Source organism: Hippocampus guttulatus, chromosome 4, assembly GCF_054856545.1.
Source record: "Hippocampus guttulatus isolate MCC_2025c chromosome 4, RoL_Hgut_1.0, whole genome shotgun sequence".
Classification (NCBI taxonomy): domain Eukaryota; kingdom Metazoa; phylum Chordata; class Actinopteri; order Syngnathiformes; family Syngnathidae; genus Hippocampus; species Hippocampus guttulatus.
The window spans coordinates 19186257-19200890 of NC_141264.1; the positions used below are offsets into that span (position 1 = coordinate 19186257).

The 14634-nt window shown below is 41.3% G+C and overlaps 1 protein-coding gene and 14 non-coding genes across 15 annotated transcripts; 1 reads left to right on the forward strand and 14 right to left on the reverse strand.

Moving 5' to 3' along the window:
• Nucleotides 1-21: 21 nt before the first annotated feature.
• Nucleotides 22-5360, forward strand: LOC147206408 (ras-related protein Rab-8B). The gene is made up of 8 exons (XM_086108328.1): nucleotides 22-458; nucleotides 1635-1695; nucleotides 2101-2161; nucleotides 2239-2316; nucleotides 2895-2984; nucleotides 3126-3191; nucleotides 3911-3961; nucleotides 4036-5360. Exons 1-8 carry the CDS (start codon nucleotides 335-337, stop codon nucleotides 4126-4128), a joined length of 624 nt encoding a protein of 207 aa, XP_085964454.1. The 5' UTR covers nucleotides 22-334; the 3' UTR covers nucleotides 4129-5360.
• Nucleotides 5361-6126: 766 nt separating this feature from the next.
• On the reverse strand, nucleotides 6127-6213 carry trnay-gua (transfer RNA tyrosine (anticodon GUA)). The gene is given in 2 exon segments: nucleotides 6127-6162; nucleotides 6177-6213. It is a non-coding gene; the product is annotated as a tRNA-Tyr (tRNA).
• Nucleotides 6214-6302: 89 nt separating this feature from the next.
• trnay-gua (transfer RNA tyrosine (anticodon GUA)) lies at nucleotides 6303-6389 on the reverse strand. Its single transcript is given in 2 exon segments — nucleotides 6303-6338; nucleotides 6353-6389. It is a non-coding gene; the product is annotated as a tRNA-Tyr (tRNA).
• Nucleotides 6390-8168: 1779 nt separating this feature from the next.
• Nucleotides 8169-8255, reverse strand: trnay-gua (transfer RNA tyrosine (anticodon GUA)). Its single transcript is given in 2 exon segments — nucleotides 8169-8204; nucleotides 8219-8255. It is a non-coding gene; the product is annotated as a tRNA-Tyr (tRNA).
• A 495-nt stretch (nucleotides 8256-8750) lies between these two features.
• On the reverse strand, nucleotides 8751-8837 carry trnay-gua (transfer RNA tyrosine (anticodon GUA)). The gene is given in 2 exon segments: nucleotides 8751-8786; nucleotides 8801-8837. It is a non-coding gene; the product is annotated as a tRNA-Tyr (tRNA).
• Nucleotides 8838-8924: 87 nt separating this feature from the next.
• trnay-gua (transfer RNA tyrosine (anticodon GUA)) lies at nucleotides 8925-9011 on the reverse strand. The gene is given in 2 exon segments: nucleotides 8925-8960; nucleotides 8975-9011. It is a non-coding gene; the product is annotated as a tRNA-Tyr (tRNA).
• Nucleotides 9012-9941: 930 nt separating this feature from the next.
• On the reverse strand, nucleotides 9942-10028 carry trnay-gua (transfer RNA tyrosine (anticodon GUA)). The gene is given in 2 exon segments: nucleotides 9942-9977; nucleotides 9992-10028. It is a non-coding gene; the product is annotated as a tRNA-Tyr (tRNA).
• An 87-nt stretch (nucleotides 10029-10115) lies between these two features.
• Nucleotides 10116-10202, reverse strand: trnay-gua (transfer RNA tyrosine (anticodon GUA)). Its single transcript is given in 2 exon segments — nucleotides 10116-10151; nucleotides 10166-10202. It is a non-coding gene; the product is annotated as a tRNA-Tyr (tRNA).
• A 1013-nt stretch (nucleotides 10203-11215) lies between these two features.
• On the reverse strand, nucleotides 11216-11302 carry trnay-gua (transfer RNA tyrosine (anticodon GUA)). The gene is given in 2 exon segments: nucleotides 11216-11251; nucleotides 11266-11302. It is a non-coding gene; the product is annotated as a tRNA-Tyr (tRNA).
• An 89-nt stretch (nucleotides 11303-11391) lies between these two features.
• Nucleotides 11392-11478, reverse strand: trnay-gua (transfer RNA tyrosine (anticodon GUA)). Its single transcript is given in 2 exon segments — nucleotides 11392-11427; nucleotides 11442-11478. It is a non-coding gene; the product is annotated as a tRNA-Tyr (tRNA).
• Nucleotides 11479-11799: 321 nt separating this feature from the next.
• trnay-gua (transfer RNA tyrosine (anticodon GUA)) lies at nucleotides 11800-11886 on the reverse strand. The gene is given in 2 exon segments: nucleotides 11800-11835; nucleotides 11850-11886. It is a non-coding gene; the product is annotated as a tRNA-Tyr (tRNA).
• Nucleotides 11887-11973: 87 nt separating this feature from the next.
• On the reverse strand, nucleotides 11974-12060 carry trnay-gua (transfer RNA tyrosine (anticodon GUA)). Its single transcript is given in 2 exon segments — nucleotides 11974-12009; nucleotides 12024-12060. It is a non-coding gene; the product is annotated as a tRNA-Tyr (tRNA).
• A 590-nt stretch (nucleotides 12061-12650) lies between these two features.
• trnay-gua (transfer RNA tyrosine (anticodon GUA)) lies at nucleotides 12651-12737 on the reverse strand. The gene is given in 2 exon segments: nucleotides 12651-12686; nucleotides 12701-12737. It is a non-coding gene; the product is annotated as a tRNA-Tyr (tRNA).
• A 1018-nt stretch (nucleotides 12738-13755) lies between these two features.
• On the reverse strand, nucleotides 13756-13842 carry trnay-gua (transfer RNA tyrosine (anticodon GUA)). Its single transcript is given in 2 exon segments — nucleotides 13756-13791; nucleotides 13806-13842. It is a non-coding gene; the product is annotated as a tRNA-Tyr (tRNA).
• Nucleotides 13843-13929: 87 nt separating this feature from the next.
• trnay-gua (transfer RNA tyrosine (anticodon GUA)) lies at nucleotides 13930-14016 on the reverse strand. The gene is given in 2 exon segments: nucleotides 13930-13965; nucleotides 13980-14016. It is a non-coding gene; the product is annotated as a tRNA-Tyr (tRNA).
• Nucleotides 14017-14634: the final 618 nt, after the last annotated feature.

A 14634-nucleotide genomic window follows, 5' to 3' on the forward strand; every position in this document is an offset into this window, starting at 1 on the left:
ACGTGATTGCGCGACTACCTATATTTAATATCTCGAAATGCTTACAGTACTGTGTAAACCAGACATATGATATTTTTTATCAGTGTATTAAGTATTAATAAAAATGCTAAAATACAACGCAAACAACAACTAGTGAATTTAGCGAAAATTTTGAAACAGCGGCGTATTGGTTGCCAAAACGTCATAGACCAGAATGCAACGCGTCGCATTACGTCCCTCCTCGCCGCATTGGCCCGCCGCCAGACCGCCGGACAGCTGAGGACCCAAAAGACGTGAGATCTTGGCCCAGCATTGCTATTTATTGACCCAAATCTCGTCGTGTTTGCATCGCGCAATGGCCAAGACGTACGATTACCTCTTTAAGCTGTTGCTTATCGGCGACAGCGGCGTGGGTAAAACGTGTCTGCTCTTTCGATTCAGCGAAGACTCCTTTAATACCACCTTCATATCCACCATAGGTGAGTAAACCGCAGTAGCCTGTCAGGAGAAATAATGCACGAGCGCATCTGTAATAACACGACATGCGTTGTGTCAAGCGTGTCTGTCTGTATTAGTGTGCATACGGCTATTCGGTATTGACAAGGGCAGAGATTGATCGACATTCAAATGAGCTCAAGGATCTATCTCTCTATCTTGGTCCATTTTTGCATTTTTTGGTTTTTGCTCGACCATCTATGCAAACGACCTGTAGTGACAGGCAGAACAATTAAACGCTCTTCCACTAAGATAAGATAAGATATCCTTTATTTGCCCCGCAATGGGGAAATTACAATCAGAATTCGGAAAGGAAAAAACGTTGGGTAGGGAGAGGGGAAAAAAACCCACGCTCGAACTATCCTCTTCCGAGGATAATTTAAGTCCAGGATAAAAAGAAAGACCCTAGCACAGAAATAAGCATATGACAGTTACAACAAGTCACAAGACATAACATGTAATAAGGGGGGGGGGGGTGAACGGGAAGGGGGGGGGGGGGGGGTTGAGAGGGGTAACCGTGACCCGCCGAAATGACCAGCTGCACGGATTCACACGAGCGCTCTGCATGTCGAACCACGTCACGGGGGAAAGCTGTGATGTCATAAGATCCAATTAACCAGTGTATCCAACTGTTGCCATTCATACAAGAGAAAACAGCTATGTGGTCAACTATACAGGCCCAGATTTCACACGGATCAAGTAAATATGCAAGTGTAGTGAGATGGTGTCATCATTACATCCGTATGTTTGGTTTAGGAGACATTTTTGCCTGACCCATATTTTCTACAGGACTTTAATGTGCTGTCCATGAACACAAATAGTATCCAAATGTGATTCAAGGCAAAGAAACAGAACCTTTTTTTCACTAGATGGAGCGAAAATTTGTTAGAAACAAAAATATTTTATAAAGTTAAAAAAAAAGAAGCGAGCAAATTTACTGCCTGCTCAGTCATCAGGAGATAAAAAAATTACTTGAACTGTCTCAAATTTTAGGAGCAAAATGCCATCATTTGAGTAATTGGTTAGGCCGACGGTAATAATATTCATGCGTTTTATACTTGTATCAGGTGTTCTACATTTGAAACAATATGCGTCCGTGAGGAACTAATGACGATCGGCTATTGCAGTCTTCTGATAAGTGTCTGTTCATTTTACTGCAGGCATAGACTTCAAAATCAGAACGATAGAGCTGGACGGAAAGAGAGTCAAACTTCAAATCTGGTGAGTGTCATTTGTTTTTTATTTAGAAAAACTGGACGCACATCTGGCAGCCTGGAGAGGGAGTGGTTGGCGGGTCGGCCGCACATTGCAGAGGTGCGGGGTTCGATTCCTGCTCCGGCTTCCGCGTGTGGAGTTTGCATGTTTTCCCCGTGCCTGCGTGGATTTTTTCCGGGTACTCCGGTTTTCACCCACATTCCAAAAACATGCATGGCAGGCTGATTGATCACTCTAAATTGTCCCGAGGTGTGAGTGTGAGCGCGGATGTTTTTTTGCCTCTGTGTACTCTGCGATTGACTGGCAATCAGTTCAGGGTGTCCGTCGCCTACTGACCTTTGTGAGGATAAGTTGATTTGAAAATGGATGAATGGATGCAGATCTTTGACTATATTTGTTGGATGCACTCAGGGACACTGCAGGCCAGGAGCGCTTTCGCACCATCACAACCGCTTACTACAGAGGAGCCATGGTAAGGTCTCACTCGCCGTGCTGGAATGTTGAAGAGTTGGACCAAGGAACAATGATTCGTCTTTGTCCTCCTCCCAGGGAATCATGCTGGTCTACGACATCTCCAACGAGAAGTCGTTTGAAAACATTAAAAACTGGATCAGGAATATTGAAGAGGTGAGCTGTCGGATAGATTTGACATGACTGTCTCACTTTGCTATGAGAGATTGGCAAGAGACTGGATTTTTCCGAGATGTCTGGGGAACATTACGACAAAGTTAAACGGAATAACAACAGGCAACAAATGTTTGCTCCGTTTTTTTTGAAACAGAAATGCGAGTACATTTTTCAAGAAGTTATTTCTGTGGCATAGCAGGTTTTCAAAATAACTATTATAACAAGAACAATCATAATATATAGAATACAGTCACAACGGTGGAGAATATTTTTTGAACAGGGGTGTGTAGACTTTCTCTTCCCACTTTATAAGCTAAATCTCCGATAGCTGACAATACCTTTAATAGCTTCAATTGTTTTGGACTCTAGGGAATTGTTAATGATCACTTAACTGATTATTCTGCCGATCCCCAATGTCACCTTGTGACCATGGCAACACAGACAGACAGACACTTAACGCTTCCTCAATATGTTAGTCCTATTGAGCTACAAAACCACTGTTGCAAACAAAATAAATAAATAAAAATCCTTTTTGTTTGTTTGACTGGCTTGTCCCTCGCTGACTTCTCCACTCCCAGCATGCCTCATCGGACGTCGAGAAGATGGTCCTGGCTAACAAATGTGACATGAGTGACAGGCGGCAGGTGTCCAAAGACAGGGGTGAAAAAGTGAGTTGAGTCCCCCCCCCCCCCCCCCCCCCCACCTTGCTGGCAACCAACTCTTTAAAAGGTCTCCTCATGAGAGGAACTCAAATGCATTGGATATGAATGTTAATCAATCGCTGCTTTGTTGTTTTTCCTTCTCCTTAGCTGGCTATTGATTACGGCGTCAAGTTCCTGGAGACCAGCGCAAAGACAAGTCTAAATGTCGAAGAGGTACGTCTGTGTTTGTCGTGTTGACATTTCAAATGGGATTAGTATTTCCCCTGCTATATCATTTTGGGTGTGGGCGTGAGGGGGGCAAGAGTTTTATGCTTATTAAATGTCAAAATTGGCAAAAAAAATACTTTTTTCTTCTTCTTCTTTTTTTTTTTTTTTTGCACATTGCAACGGGGCGGCCCGGTGGTCCAGTGGTTAGCGCGTTGACCGAACAGTGTAGAGGTACCACGTTCAAATCCAGCTCCGGGCTCCCTGTGTGGAGTTTGCATGTTCTCCCCGGGCCTGCGTGGGTTTTCTTTGGGTACTCCGGTTTCCTTCCACATTCCAAAAAACATGCACGGCAGGATGATTGAACACTTGAAAATTGGCCCTAAGTGTGGGTGTGAGTGCGGATGGTTGTTCATCTGTGTGTGTCCTGCGATTGGCTGGCAACCGGTTCAGGGTGTCTCCCGCCTACTGCCCAAAGACGGCGCACCCCCCCGCGACCCTAGTGAGGATAAAGTGGATCGGAAAATGGGTGGATGGAACGCATTGCAACAAGACAAACACAATGTTCAAAAATATAATCGAGAAAAGTTTTGCACATTTTCTCCACTGTAAAATTACAACAAATACAAAAGCCGTGAGATTTTCTTTTTCCTCATTTAAAATGTGCCTTGGCTCAAAGTTTGGAAAACTGTTGTCCTGAATATTTATTCTTATTTTTTTCGAATCAGGCATTTTACACCATGGGAAGAGACATCTTGCACAATCTGAGCTCAAAGACAGTAAGTACTTCTGCGCTGCATGTTCAGTTTGACTTTTAGTCGACGCAAATGTGACTTGTCTTTTTTTTATCGAGGCTGACAACACTGCTGCAGGAGCCAGCAAAGCAGTCAAGATCACCGAGAAGAAATCCAAGAGGATTAAATTCCTCAAGTGTTCGCTCATCTAGAGCCCGCCGTGCACACACGACAGAGTGACTTTACTCATTTTGAGGCGGCTCCTTACTTCATGTGACTTTTGAGCGGGGGGCTTCTTGCTTTTGCGGGCTGACCTCTCGGCCCCAGCGTAAGCTGACGGGTTTCCACTCAAGGCCTCGTCCGACTGAAGACGCGCGACCGGGGCTTGAACCCCGTGACGGTTGCCCAACGGCTTGTTTGTAGCCGGACGCCTGTGAGGAGTCTTGTTTTTTGTTTTGCTGTAACCTCAGTTATTGAACTCCAGCAATCCATGTTTTTCGTACAATAACAAATGCCTCACTTTTTTTTTTAGCACTTTGTTAGCACTACTTTTATACCTTGTGCCATATTGACCACAAGGATGCTGTGCGACATGCATATCGAGTCCCAGCAATGAATGTATTTGTGTGTGTATGTGTAAAATGAATGGGTCATTTTCATTCATTTTGATCAATAACGGTAAAGACACTGGCCAAAAAAAAAAAAAAAGTTTAGCCATTTCTGTCATGCTGCCCTCGTCATGCTTTAAAAACGTTTCGAATTAACCTCTTAAACATTCACAGTAGTAGTCACTGTTGTCTCTTTGTATGATACAAAAATAATAGTCAAGACGTGCTTAAATTTCTGACAACTTATTGCAATACTGATGATGACGCGTCAGCATACAGCTCCCTCTGGTGGAGACGGACATAACCTACCGTCGAATGTGAACACTGAACACAAAGATGCATTTGTCAACTTTCATGGAAAAATGCATCTTCAGAAAATATTTCTTTGGGACACACAACGATGGAGATATTTTCGCATGACAAGTTTGCGAAATATAAAGCTGCCAACTATTCCATCAGTAAAGTTAATTTTCAAAAATACATTCTGTGGAGCATGTCTTTACTGTTACTAATCAAATGACCCATATTAAGACCTGATGGCATTAGTCATACAAACTCCAATTTACTGTGTGTGTAAATATTTTTTTTATTACTGACATGATTGAAGAGTTCCTCCGACAAGATGCAGTGAATCCACGTTGTAATGCCATTGTCAGTATTTGCATGAGCGCCGTCGCAGTATTAAGCACATTGTACACTTCCTAAAGAGACGACGACGGCTCCGTCTGTATATGAAAGTGATTGTTGAGTACACGTTGAGAAAGTCTCACGTCACTCGTGCAATATGTGTGGACATTCTGCAAGTGTTCTTCACATTAAAAAGACTTGAAAGGGCAGTGAGTGAATTGTTCGGGTGTTTTGAAACATTGAAATATTGTGACTCTTCGCGACGACAACTTTTCTCGTAAGTATTTTAACAACAGCCTTGTGAGATTTGTACGCAACTACACAATTTTTTTTCTCAGAAAATGCCCAGTCAGCAAAATTGGTCTGGCCCAGCTCTGGGGCAGACACGGCAGTACATTCGGCCCACATACGTTTTAACAAAAAAACAACCATGTGTAGTAAGAAATTTATAGCTGAAAAACCCCCGACCATGTATAGTAAGTCGTTTTGAGCCGAAAAAAAAGGACCATGTATAGGAAGGTGTTTTTAGCCGAAAAAACCGACCATGTATAGAAAGGCGTTTTTGGCCGAAAAAAACCCGACCATGTATATTGTAAGGTGTTTTGAGCCGAAAAAAACGACCATGAACAGTAAGGGGTTTTAACAACAACAAAAAAAAAAAAACGACCATGTATAGTAAGGTGTTTTTAGCTGAAAAAACGACCGAAAAAAACGACCATGTATAGTAAGGCGTTTTTAGCCCAAAAAAACGACCATGTATAGTAAGGCGTTTTTAGCCAGAAAAAACGACCATGTATAGTAAGGCATTTTTAGCCGAAAAAACGACCATGTATAGTAAGGCGTTTTTAGCCCAAAAAAACGACCATGTATAGTAAGGCGTTTTTAGCCCAAAAAAACGACCATGTATAGTAAGGCGTTTTTAGCCAGAAAAAACTACCATGTAAAGTCAGGCATTTTTCACCTCTGTGTCCTCAATCCTTCGAGCCAGATTTGAACCAGCGACCTAAGGATGTCCATATGCGCCACTACAGTCCTCCGCTCTACTAGCTGAGCTATCGAAGGGTACAAGTATCACATTTTAGAAGTGCTTAAAGGCTTTATAAACTGAGTGCAGAAGCGCAAGAATGAGAACTTCCCCTCTGCGTCGTCCATCCTTCAAGCCGGATTTGAACCAGCGACCTAAAGATGTCTGTAGCCGCCACTACAGTCTTCCGCTCTAACAGCTGAGCTACCGAAGGGTAGAAGTAGTACCTTTTCAACATTCTTAAAGGGTGCGTTTTTAGCGGAAAAAAACGCATGTGTAGTTCGGTGTTTTAACCTGAAAAAAACGACAATGTATAGTAAGGCGTTTTTAGCCGAAAAAACCTACCATGTATAGTAAGGCATTTTTAGCCGAAAAAAACGACCATGTATAGTATGGCGTTTTTAGCCCAAAAAAACGACCATGTATAGTAAGGCGTTTTTAGCCCAAAAAAACGACCATGTATCGTAAGGCGTTTTTAGCCGGAAAAAAACGACCATAAATAGTAAGGCATTTTTAGCCGAAAAAAACGACCATGTATAATAAGGTGTTTTGACCGGAAAAAAACGACCATGTATAGTAAAGCGTTTTTTTGCGGAAACCCCCCCACCAATATAGTAAGGCGTTTTTAGCTGAAAAAACCCACCATGTATAGTAAGGCGTTTTTAGCCGAAAAAATGACCGAAAAAAACGACCATGTATAGTAAGGCATTTTTAGCCAGAAAAAACGACCATGTATCGTAAGGTGTTTTTAGCCAGAAAAAACGACCATGTATAATAAGGCATTTTTAGCCGAAAAAACGACCATGTATAGTAAGGCGTTTTTAGCCCCAAAAAAACGACCATGTATAGTAAGGCGTTTTTAGCCCCAAAAAAACGACCATGTATAGTAAGGCGTTTTTAGCCGAAAAAACGACCGAAAAAAACGACCATGTATAGTAAGGCGTTTTTAGCCAGAAAAAACGACCATGTATAGTAAGGCGTTTTTAGCCCAAAAAAAACGATCATGTATAGCAAGGCGTTTTTAGCCGAAAAAAACGACCATGTATAGTAAGGCGTTTTTAGCCCAAAAAAACGACCATGTATAGTAAGGGGTTTTTAGCCGAAAAAAATAACCATGTATAGTAAGGCGTTTTTAGCAAAGCGTTTTTAGCCGAAAAAAACGACCATGTATAGTAAGCCGTTTTTAGCCGAAAAAAACGACCATGTATAGTAAGGCGTTTTTAGCCGAAAAAAAAACGACCATGTGTAGTTCGGTGTTTTAACCCGAAAAAAACGACAATGTATAGTAAGGCGTTTTTAACTGAAAAAACGACCATGTTTAGTAAGGCGTTTTTAGCCGGAAAAAACAACCATGTATAATAAGGTGTTTTTAGCCAAAAATAACGACCATGTATAGTAAGGCGTTTTTAGCAGGAAAAAACGACCATGTATAGTAAGGCATTTTTAGCCGAAAAAACGACCATGTATAGTAAGGCGTTTTTAGCCCAAAAAAAACGACCATGTATAGCAAGGCGTCTTTAGCCGAAAAAACGACCGAAAAAAACGATCATGTATAGTAAGGCGTTTTTAGCCCAAAAAAACGACCATGTATAGTAAGGCGTTTTTAGCCCAAAAAAAACGACCATGTATAGCAAGGCGTTTTTAGCCGAAAAAACGACCGAAAAAAACGACCAAGTATAGTAAGGCGTTTTTAGCCCAAAAAAACGACCATGTATAGTAAGGGGTTTTTAGCCGAAAAAAATAACCATGTATAGTAAGGCGTTTTTAGCAAAGCGTTTTTAGCCGAAAAAAACGACCATGTATAGTAAGCCGTTTTTAGCCGAAAAAATGACCATGTATAGTAAGGCATTTTTAGCCCAAGAAAAACAACCATGTACAGTAAGGCGTTTTTAGCCGAAAAAACGACCGAAAAAACGACCATGTATAGTAAGGCGTTTTTAGCCCAAAAAGACTACCATGTATAGTAAGGCATTTTTCGCCTCTGTGTCCTCAATCCTTCGAGCCGGATTTGAACCAGCGACCTAAGGATGTCCATATGCGCCACTACAGTCCTCCGCTCTACCAGCTGAGCTATCGAAGGGTACAAGAATCATATTTTAGAAGTGCTTAAAGGCTTTATAAACTGAGTGCAGAGGCGCAAGAATGAGAACTTCCCCTCTGCATCGTCCATCCTCCAAGACGGATTTGAACCAGCGACCTAAAGATGTCTGTAGTCGCCACTACAGTCTTCCGCTCTAATAGCTGAGCTACCGAAGGGTAAAAGTAGTACCTTTTCAACATTCTTAAAGGGTGTGTTTTTAGCTGAAAAAAACCGCATGTGTAGTTCGGTGTTTTAACCTGAAAAAAACGACAATGTATAGTAAGGCGTTTTTAGCCGAAAAAAAACGACCATGTATAGTAAGGCGTTTTTAGCCCAAAAAAACGAACATGTATAGTAAGGGGTTTTTAGCCGAAAAAAATAACCATGTATAGTAAGCCGTTTTTAGCCGAAAAAAACGACCATGTAGTGTAAGCCGTTTTTAGCCGAAAAAAACGACCATGTATATTAAGGCATTTTTCGCCTCTGTGTCCTCAATCCTTCGAGCCGGATTTGAACCAGCGACCTAAGGATGTCCATATGCGCCACTACAGTCCTCCGCTCTACCAGCTGAGCTATCGAAGGGTACAAGTATCACATTTTAGAAGTGCTTAAAGGCTTTATAAACTGAGTGCAGAAGCAAGAATGAGAAATTCCCCTCTGCGTCGTCCATCCTTCAAGCCGGATTTGAACCAGTGACCTAAAGATGTCTGTAGCCGCCACTACAGTCTTCCGCTCTAACAGCTGAGCTACCGAAGGGTAAAAGGAGTACCTTTTCTACATTCTTAAAGGGTGCGTTTCAGCGGAAAAAAGGCCCATGTGTAGTTCGGTGTTTTAACCTGAAAAAAAACGACAATGTATAGTAAGGCGTTTTTAGCCGAAAAAAACGACCATGTATAGTAAGGCGTTTTTAGCCCAAAAAAACGAACATGTATAGTAAGGGGTTTTTAGCCGAAAAAAACGACCATAAATAGTAAGACATTTTTAGCCGAAAAAAACGACCATGTATAGTAAGGTGTTTTGACCGGAAAAAAACTACCATGTATAGTAAAGCGTTTTTTTGCGGGAAAACCCCCCACCAATATAGTAAGGCGTTTTTAGCTGAAAAAAACCACCATGTATAGTAAGGCGTTTTTAGCTGAAAAAATGACCGAAAAAAACGACCATGTATAGTAAGGCGTTTTTAGCCGAAAAAACCCCGACCATGTATAGTAAGGCGTTTTTAGCCAGAAAAAACGACCATGTATAGTAAGGCGTTTTTAGCCGAAAAAACGACCGAAAAAAAACGACCATGTATAGTAAGGCGTTTTTAGCCCAAAAAAACGACCATGTATAGTAAGGCGTTTTTAGCCCAAAAAAACGACCATGTATAGTAAGGCGTTTTTAGCCCAAAAAAAACGACCATGTATAGTAAGGCGTTTTTAGCCCAAAAAAAACGACCATGTATACTAAGGCGTTTTTAGCCCAAAAAAAGACCGAAAAAAACGATCATGTATAGTAAGGCGTTTTTAGCCCAAAAAAACGACCATGTATAGTCAGGGGGTTTTAGCCGAAAAAAATAACCATGTATAGTAAGGCGTTTTTAGCAAAGCGTTTTTAGCCGAAAAAAACGACCATGTAGTGTAAGCCGTTTTTAGCCGAAAAAAACAACCATGTATATTAAGGCATTTTTCGCCTCTGTGTCCTCAATCCTTCGAGCCGGATTTGAACCAGCGACCTAAGGATGTCCATATGCGCCACTACTGTCCTCCGCTCTACCAGCTGAGCTATCGAAGGGTACAAGTATCACATTTTAGAAGTGCTTAAAGGCTTTATAAACTGAGTGCAGAAGTAAGAATGAGAAATTCCCCTCTGCGTCGTCCATCCTTCAAGCCGGATTTGAACCAGCGACCTAAAGATGTCTGTAGCCGCCACTACAGTCTTCCGCTCTAACAGCTGAGCTACCGAAGGGTAAAAGTAGTACCTTTTCTACATTCTTAAAGGGTGCGTTTTAGCGGAAAAAGGGCCATGTGTAGTTCGGTGTTTTAACCTGAAAAAAACGACAATGTATAGTAAGGCGTTTTTAGCCGAAAAAAACGACCATGTATAGTAAGGCGTTTTTAGCCCAAAAAAACGACCATGTATCGTAAGGCGTTTTTAGCTGAAAAAAACGACCATAAATAGTAAGACATTTTTAGCCGAAAAAAACGACCATGTATAGTAAGGTGTTTTGACCGGAAAAAAACTACCATGTATAGTAAAGCGTTTTTTTGCGGGAAAACCCCCCACCAATATAGTAAGGCGTTTTTAGCTGAAAAAAACCACCATGTATAGTAAGGCGTTTTTAGCCGAAAAAATGACCGAAAAAAACGACCATGTATAGTAAGGCGTTTTTAGCCGAAAAAACCCCGACCATGTATAGTAAGGCGTTTTTAGCCAGAAAAAACGACCATGTATCGTAAGGCGTTTTTAGCCAGAAAAAACGACCATGTATAGTAAGGCATTTTTAGCCGAAAAAACGACCATGTATAGTAAGGCGTTTTTAGCCCAAAAAAACGACCATGTATAGTAAGGCGTTTTTAGCCGAAAAAACGACCGAAAAAAACGATCATGTATAGTAAGGCGTTTTTAGCCCAAAAAAACGACCATGTATAGTAAGGCGTTTTTAGCCCAAAAAAAACGACCATGTATAGCAAGGCGTTTTTAGCCGAAAAAACGACCGAAAAAAACGACCAAGTATAGTAAGGCGTTTTTAGCCCAAAAAAACGACCATGTATAGTAAGGGGTTTTTAGCCGAAAAAAATAACCATGTATAGTAAGGCGTTTTTAGCAAAGCGTTTTTAGCCCAAGAAAAACAACCATGTATAGTAAGCCGTTTTTAGCCGAAAAAACGACCGAAAAAAACGACCATGTATAGTAAGGCGTTTTTAGCCCAAAAAGACTACCATGTATAGTAAGGAAATTTTTCGCCTCTGTGTCCTCAATCCTTCGAGGCGGATTTGAACCAGCGACCTAAGGATGTCCATATGCGCCGCTACAGTCCTCCGCTCTACCAGCTGAGCTATCGAAGGGTACAAGACTCATATTTTAGAAGTGCTTAAAGGCTTTATAAACTGAGTGCAGAGGCGCAAGAATGAGAACTTCCCCTCTGCATCGTCCATCCTCCAAGCCGGATTTGAACCAGCGACCTAAAGATGTCTGTAGTCGCCACTACAGTCTTCCGCTCTAACAGCTGAGCTACCGAAGGGTAAAAGTAGTACCTTTTCAACATTCTTAAAGGGTGTGTTTTTAGCTGAAAAAAAGCCCATGTGTAGTTCAGTGTTTTAACCTGAAAAAAACGACAATGTATAGTAAGGCGTTTTTAGCCGAAAAAAACGACCATGTATAGTAAGGCGTTTTTAGCCCAAAAAAACGAACATGTATAGTAAGGGGTTTTTAGCCGAAAAAAATAACCATGTATAGTAAGCCGTTTTTAGCCGAAAAAAACGACCATGTATAGTAAGGCGTTTTTAACCGAAAAAAAAAACGACCATGTATATTAAGGCATTTTTCACCTCTGTGTCCTCAATCCTTCGAGCCGGATTTGAACCAGCGACCTAAGGATGTCCATATGCGCCACTACAGTCCTCCGCTCTACCAGCTGAGCTATCGAAGGGTACAAGTATCACATTTTAGAAGTGCTTAAAGGCTTTATAAACTGGGTGCAGAAGCGAGAATGAGAAATTCCCCTCTGCGTCGTCCATCCTTCAAGCCGGATTTGAACCAGCGACCTAAAGATGTCTGTAGCCGCCACTACAGTCTTCCGCTCTAACAGCTGAGCTACCGAAGGGTGAAAGTAGTACCTTTTCAACATTCTTAAAGGGTGCGTTTTTAGCCGAAAAAAAACGACCATGTGTAGTTCGGTGTTTTAACCCGAAAAAAACGACAATGTATAGTAAGGCGTTTTTAACTGAAAAAACTACCATGTATAGTAAGGAGTTTTTAGCCGGAAAAAACGACCATGTATAGTAAGGCGTTTTTAGCAGGAAAAAACGACCATGTATAGTAAGGCATTTTTAGCCGAAAAAACGACCATGTATAGTAAGGCGTTTTTAGCCCAAAAAACCCAAACATGTATAGTAAGGCGTTTTTAGCCCAAAAAAACGACCATGTATAGTAAGGCGTTTTTAGCCCAAAAAAACGACCATGTATAGTAAGGCGTTTTTAGCCAGAAAAAACGACCATGTATAGTAAGGCATTTTTAGCCGAAAAAACGACCATGTATAGTAAGGCGTTTTTAGCCCAAAAAAAACGACCATGTATAGCAAGGCGTTTTTAGCCGAAAAAACGACCGAAAAAAACGATCATGTATAGTAAGGCGTTTTTAGCCCAAAAAAACGACTATGTATATTAAGGCATTTTTCGCCTCTGTGTCCTCAATCCCTCGAGCCGGATTTGAACCAGCGACCTAAGGATGTCCATATGCGCCACTACAGTCCTCCGCTCTACCAGCTGAGCTATCGAAGGGTACAAGTATCACATTTTAGAAGTGCTTAAAGGCTTTATAAACTGAGTGCAGAAGCGCAAGAATGAGAACTTCACCTCTGCGTCGTCCATCCTTCAAGACGGATTTGAACCAGCGACCTAAAGATGTCTGTAGCCGCCACTACAGTCTTCCGCTCTAATAGCTGAGCTACCGAAGGGTAAAAGTAGTACCTTTTCAACATTCTTAAAGGGTGTGTTTTTAGCGGAAAAACTGCCCATGTGTAGTTCGGTGTTTTAACCTGAAAAAAACGACAATGTATAGTAAGGCGTTTTTAGCCCAAAAAAACGACCATGTATCGTAAGGCGTTTTTAGCCGGAAAAAACGACCATAAATAGTAAGGCATTTTTAACCGAAAAAAACGACCATGTATAATAAGGTGTTTTGACCGGAAAAAAACGACCATGTATAGTAAAGCGTTTTTTTGCGGAACCCCCCCCCACCAATATAGTAAGGCGTCTTTAGCTGAAAAAAACCACCATGTATAGTAAGGCGTTTTTAGCCGAAAAAATGACCGAAAAAAACGACCATGTATAGTAAGGCGTTTATAGCCGAAAAAAAACTGACCATGTATAGTAAGGCGTTTTTAGCCAGAAAAAACGACCATGTATCGTAAGGCGTTTTTAGCCAGAAAAAACGACCATGTATAGTAAGGCATTTTTAGCCGAAAAAACGACCATGTATAGTAAGGCGTTTTTAGCCCAAAAAAAACGACCATGTATAGTAAGGCGTTTTTAGCCCAAAAAAAACGACCATGTATAGTAAGGCGTTTTTAGCCCAAAAAACGACCGAAAAAACCGATCATGTATAGTAAGGCGTTTTTAGCCCAAAAAAACGACCATGTATAGTCAGGGGTTTTTAGCCGAAAAAAATAACCATGTATAGTAAGGCGTTTTTAGCAAAGCGTTTTTAGCCGAAAAAAACGACCATGTAGTGTAAGCCGTTTTTAGCCGAAAAAAACGACCATGTATATTAAGGCATTTTTTGCCTCTGTGTCCTCAATCCTTCGAGCCGGATTTGAACCAGCGACCTAAGGATGTCCATATGCGCCACTACAGTCCTCCGCTCTACCAGCTGAGCTATCGAAGGGTACAAGTATCACATTTTAGAAGTGCTTAAAGGCTTTATAAACTGAGTGCAGAAGCAAGAATGAGAAATTCCCCTCTGCGTCGTCCATCCTTCAAGCCTGATTTGAACCAGCGACCTAAAGATGTCTGTAGCCGCCACTACAGTCTTCCGCTCTAACAGCTGAGCTACCGAAGGGTAAAAGTAGTACCTTTTCTACATTCTTAAAGGGTGCGTTTTAGCGGAAAAAGGGCCATGTGTAGTTCGGTGTTTTAACCTGAAAAAAACGACAATGTATAGTAAGGCGTTTTTAGCCGAAAAAAACGACCATGTATAGTAAGGCGTTTTTAGCCCAAAAAAAACGACCATGTATCGTAAGGCGTTTTTAGCCGAAAAAAACGACCATAAATAGTAAGACATTTTTAGCCGAAAAAAACGACCATGTATAGTAAGGTGTTTTGACCGGAAAAAAACTACCATGTATAGTAATGCGTTTTTTTGCGGGAAAACCCCCCACCAATATAGTAAGGCGTTTTTAGCTGAAAAAAACCACCATGTATAGTAAGGCGTTTTTAGCCGAAAAAATGACCGAAAAAAACGACCATGTATAGTAAGGCGTTTTTAGCCGAAAAAACCCCGACCATGTATAGTAAGGCGTTTTTAGCCAGAAAAACGACCATGTATCGTAAGGCGTTTTTAGCCAGAAAAAACGACCATGTATAGTAAGGCATTTTTAGCCGAAAAAACGACCATGTATAGTAAGGCGTTTTTAGCCCAAAAAAACGACCATGTATAGTAAAACGTTTTTAGCCGAAA

Coding starts and splice junctions, on each gene's coding strand:
- LOC147206408 (XM_086108328.1), top strand. CDS start 335: ATGGCCAAGACGTACGATTACCTCTTTAAGCTGTTGCTTATCGGCGAC. Junction 459..1,634: donor CACCTTCATATCCACCATAG/GTGAGTAAACCG, acceptor ATTTTACTGCAG/GCATAGACTTCAAAATCAGA. Junction 2,162..2,238: donor CTTACTACAGAGGAGCCATG/GTAAGGTCTCAC, acceptor TCCTCCTCCCAG/GGAATCATGCTGGTCTACGA.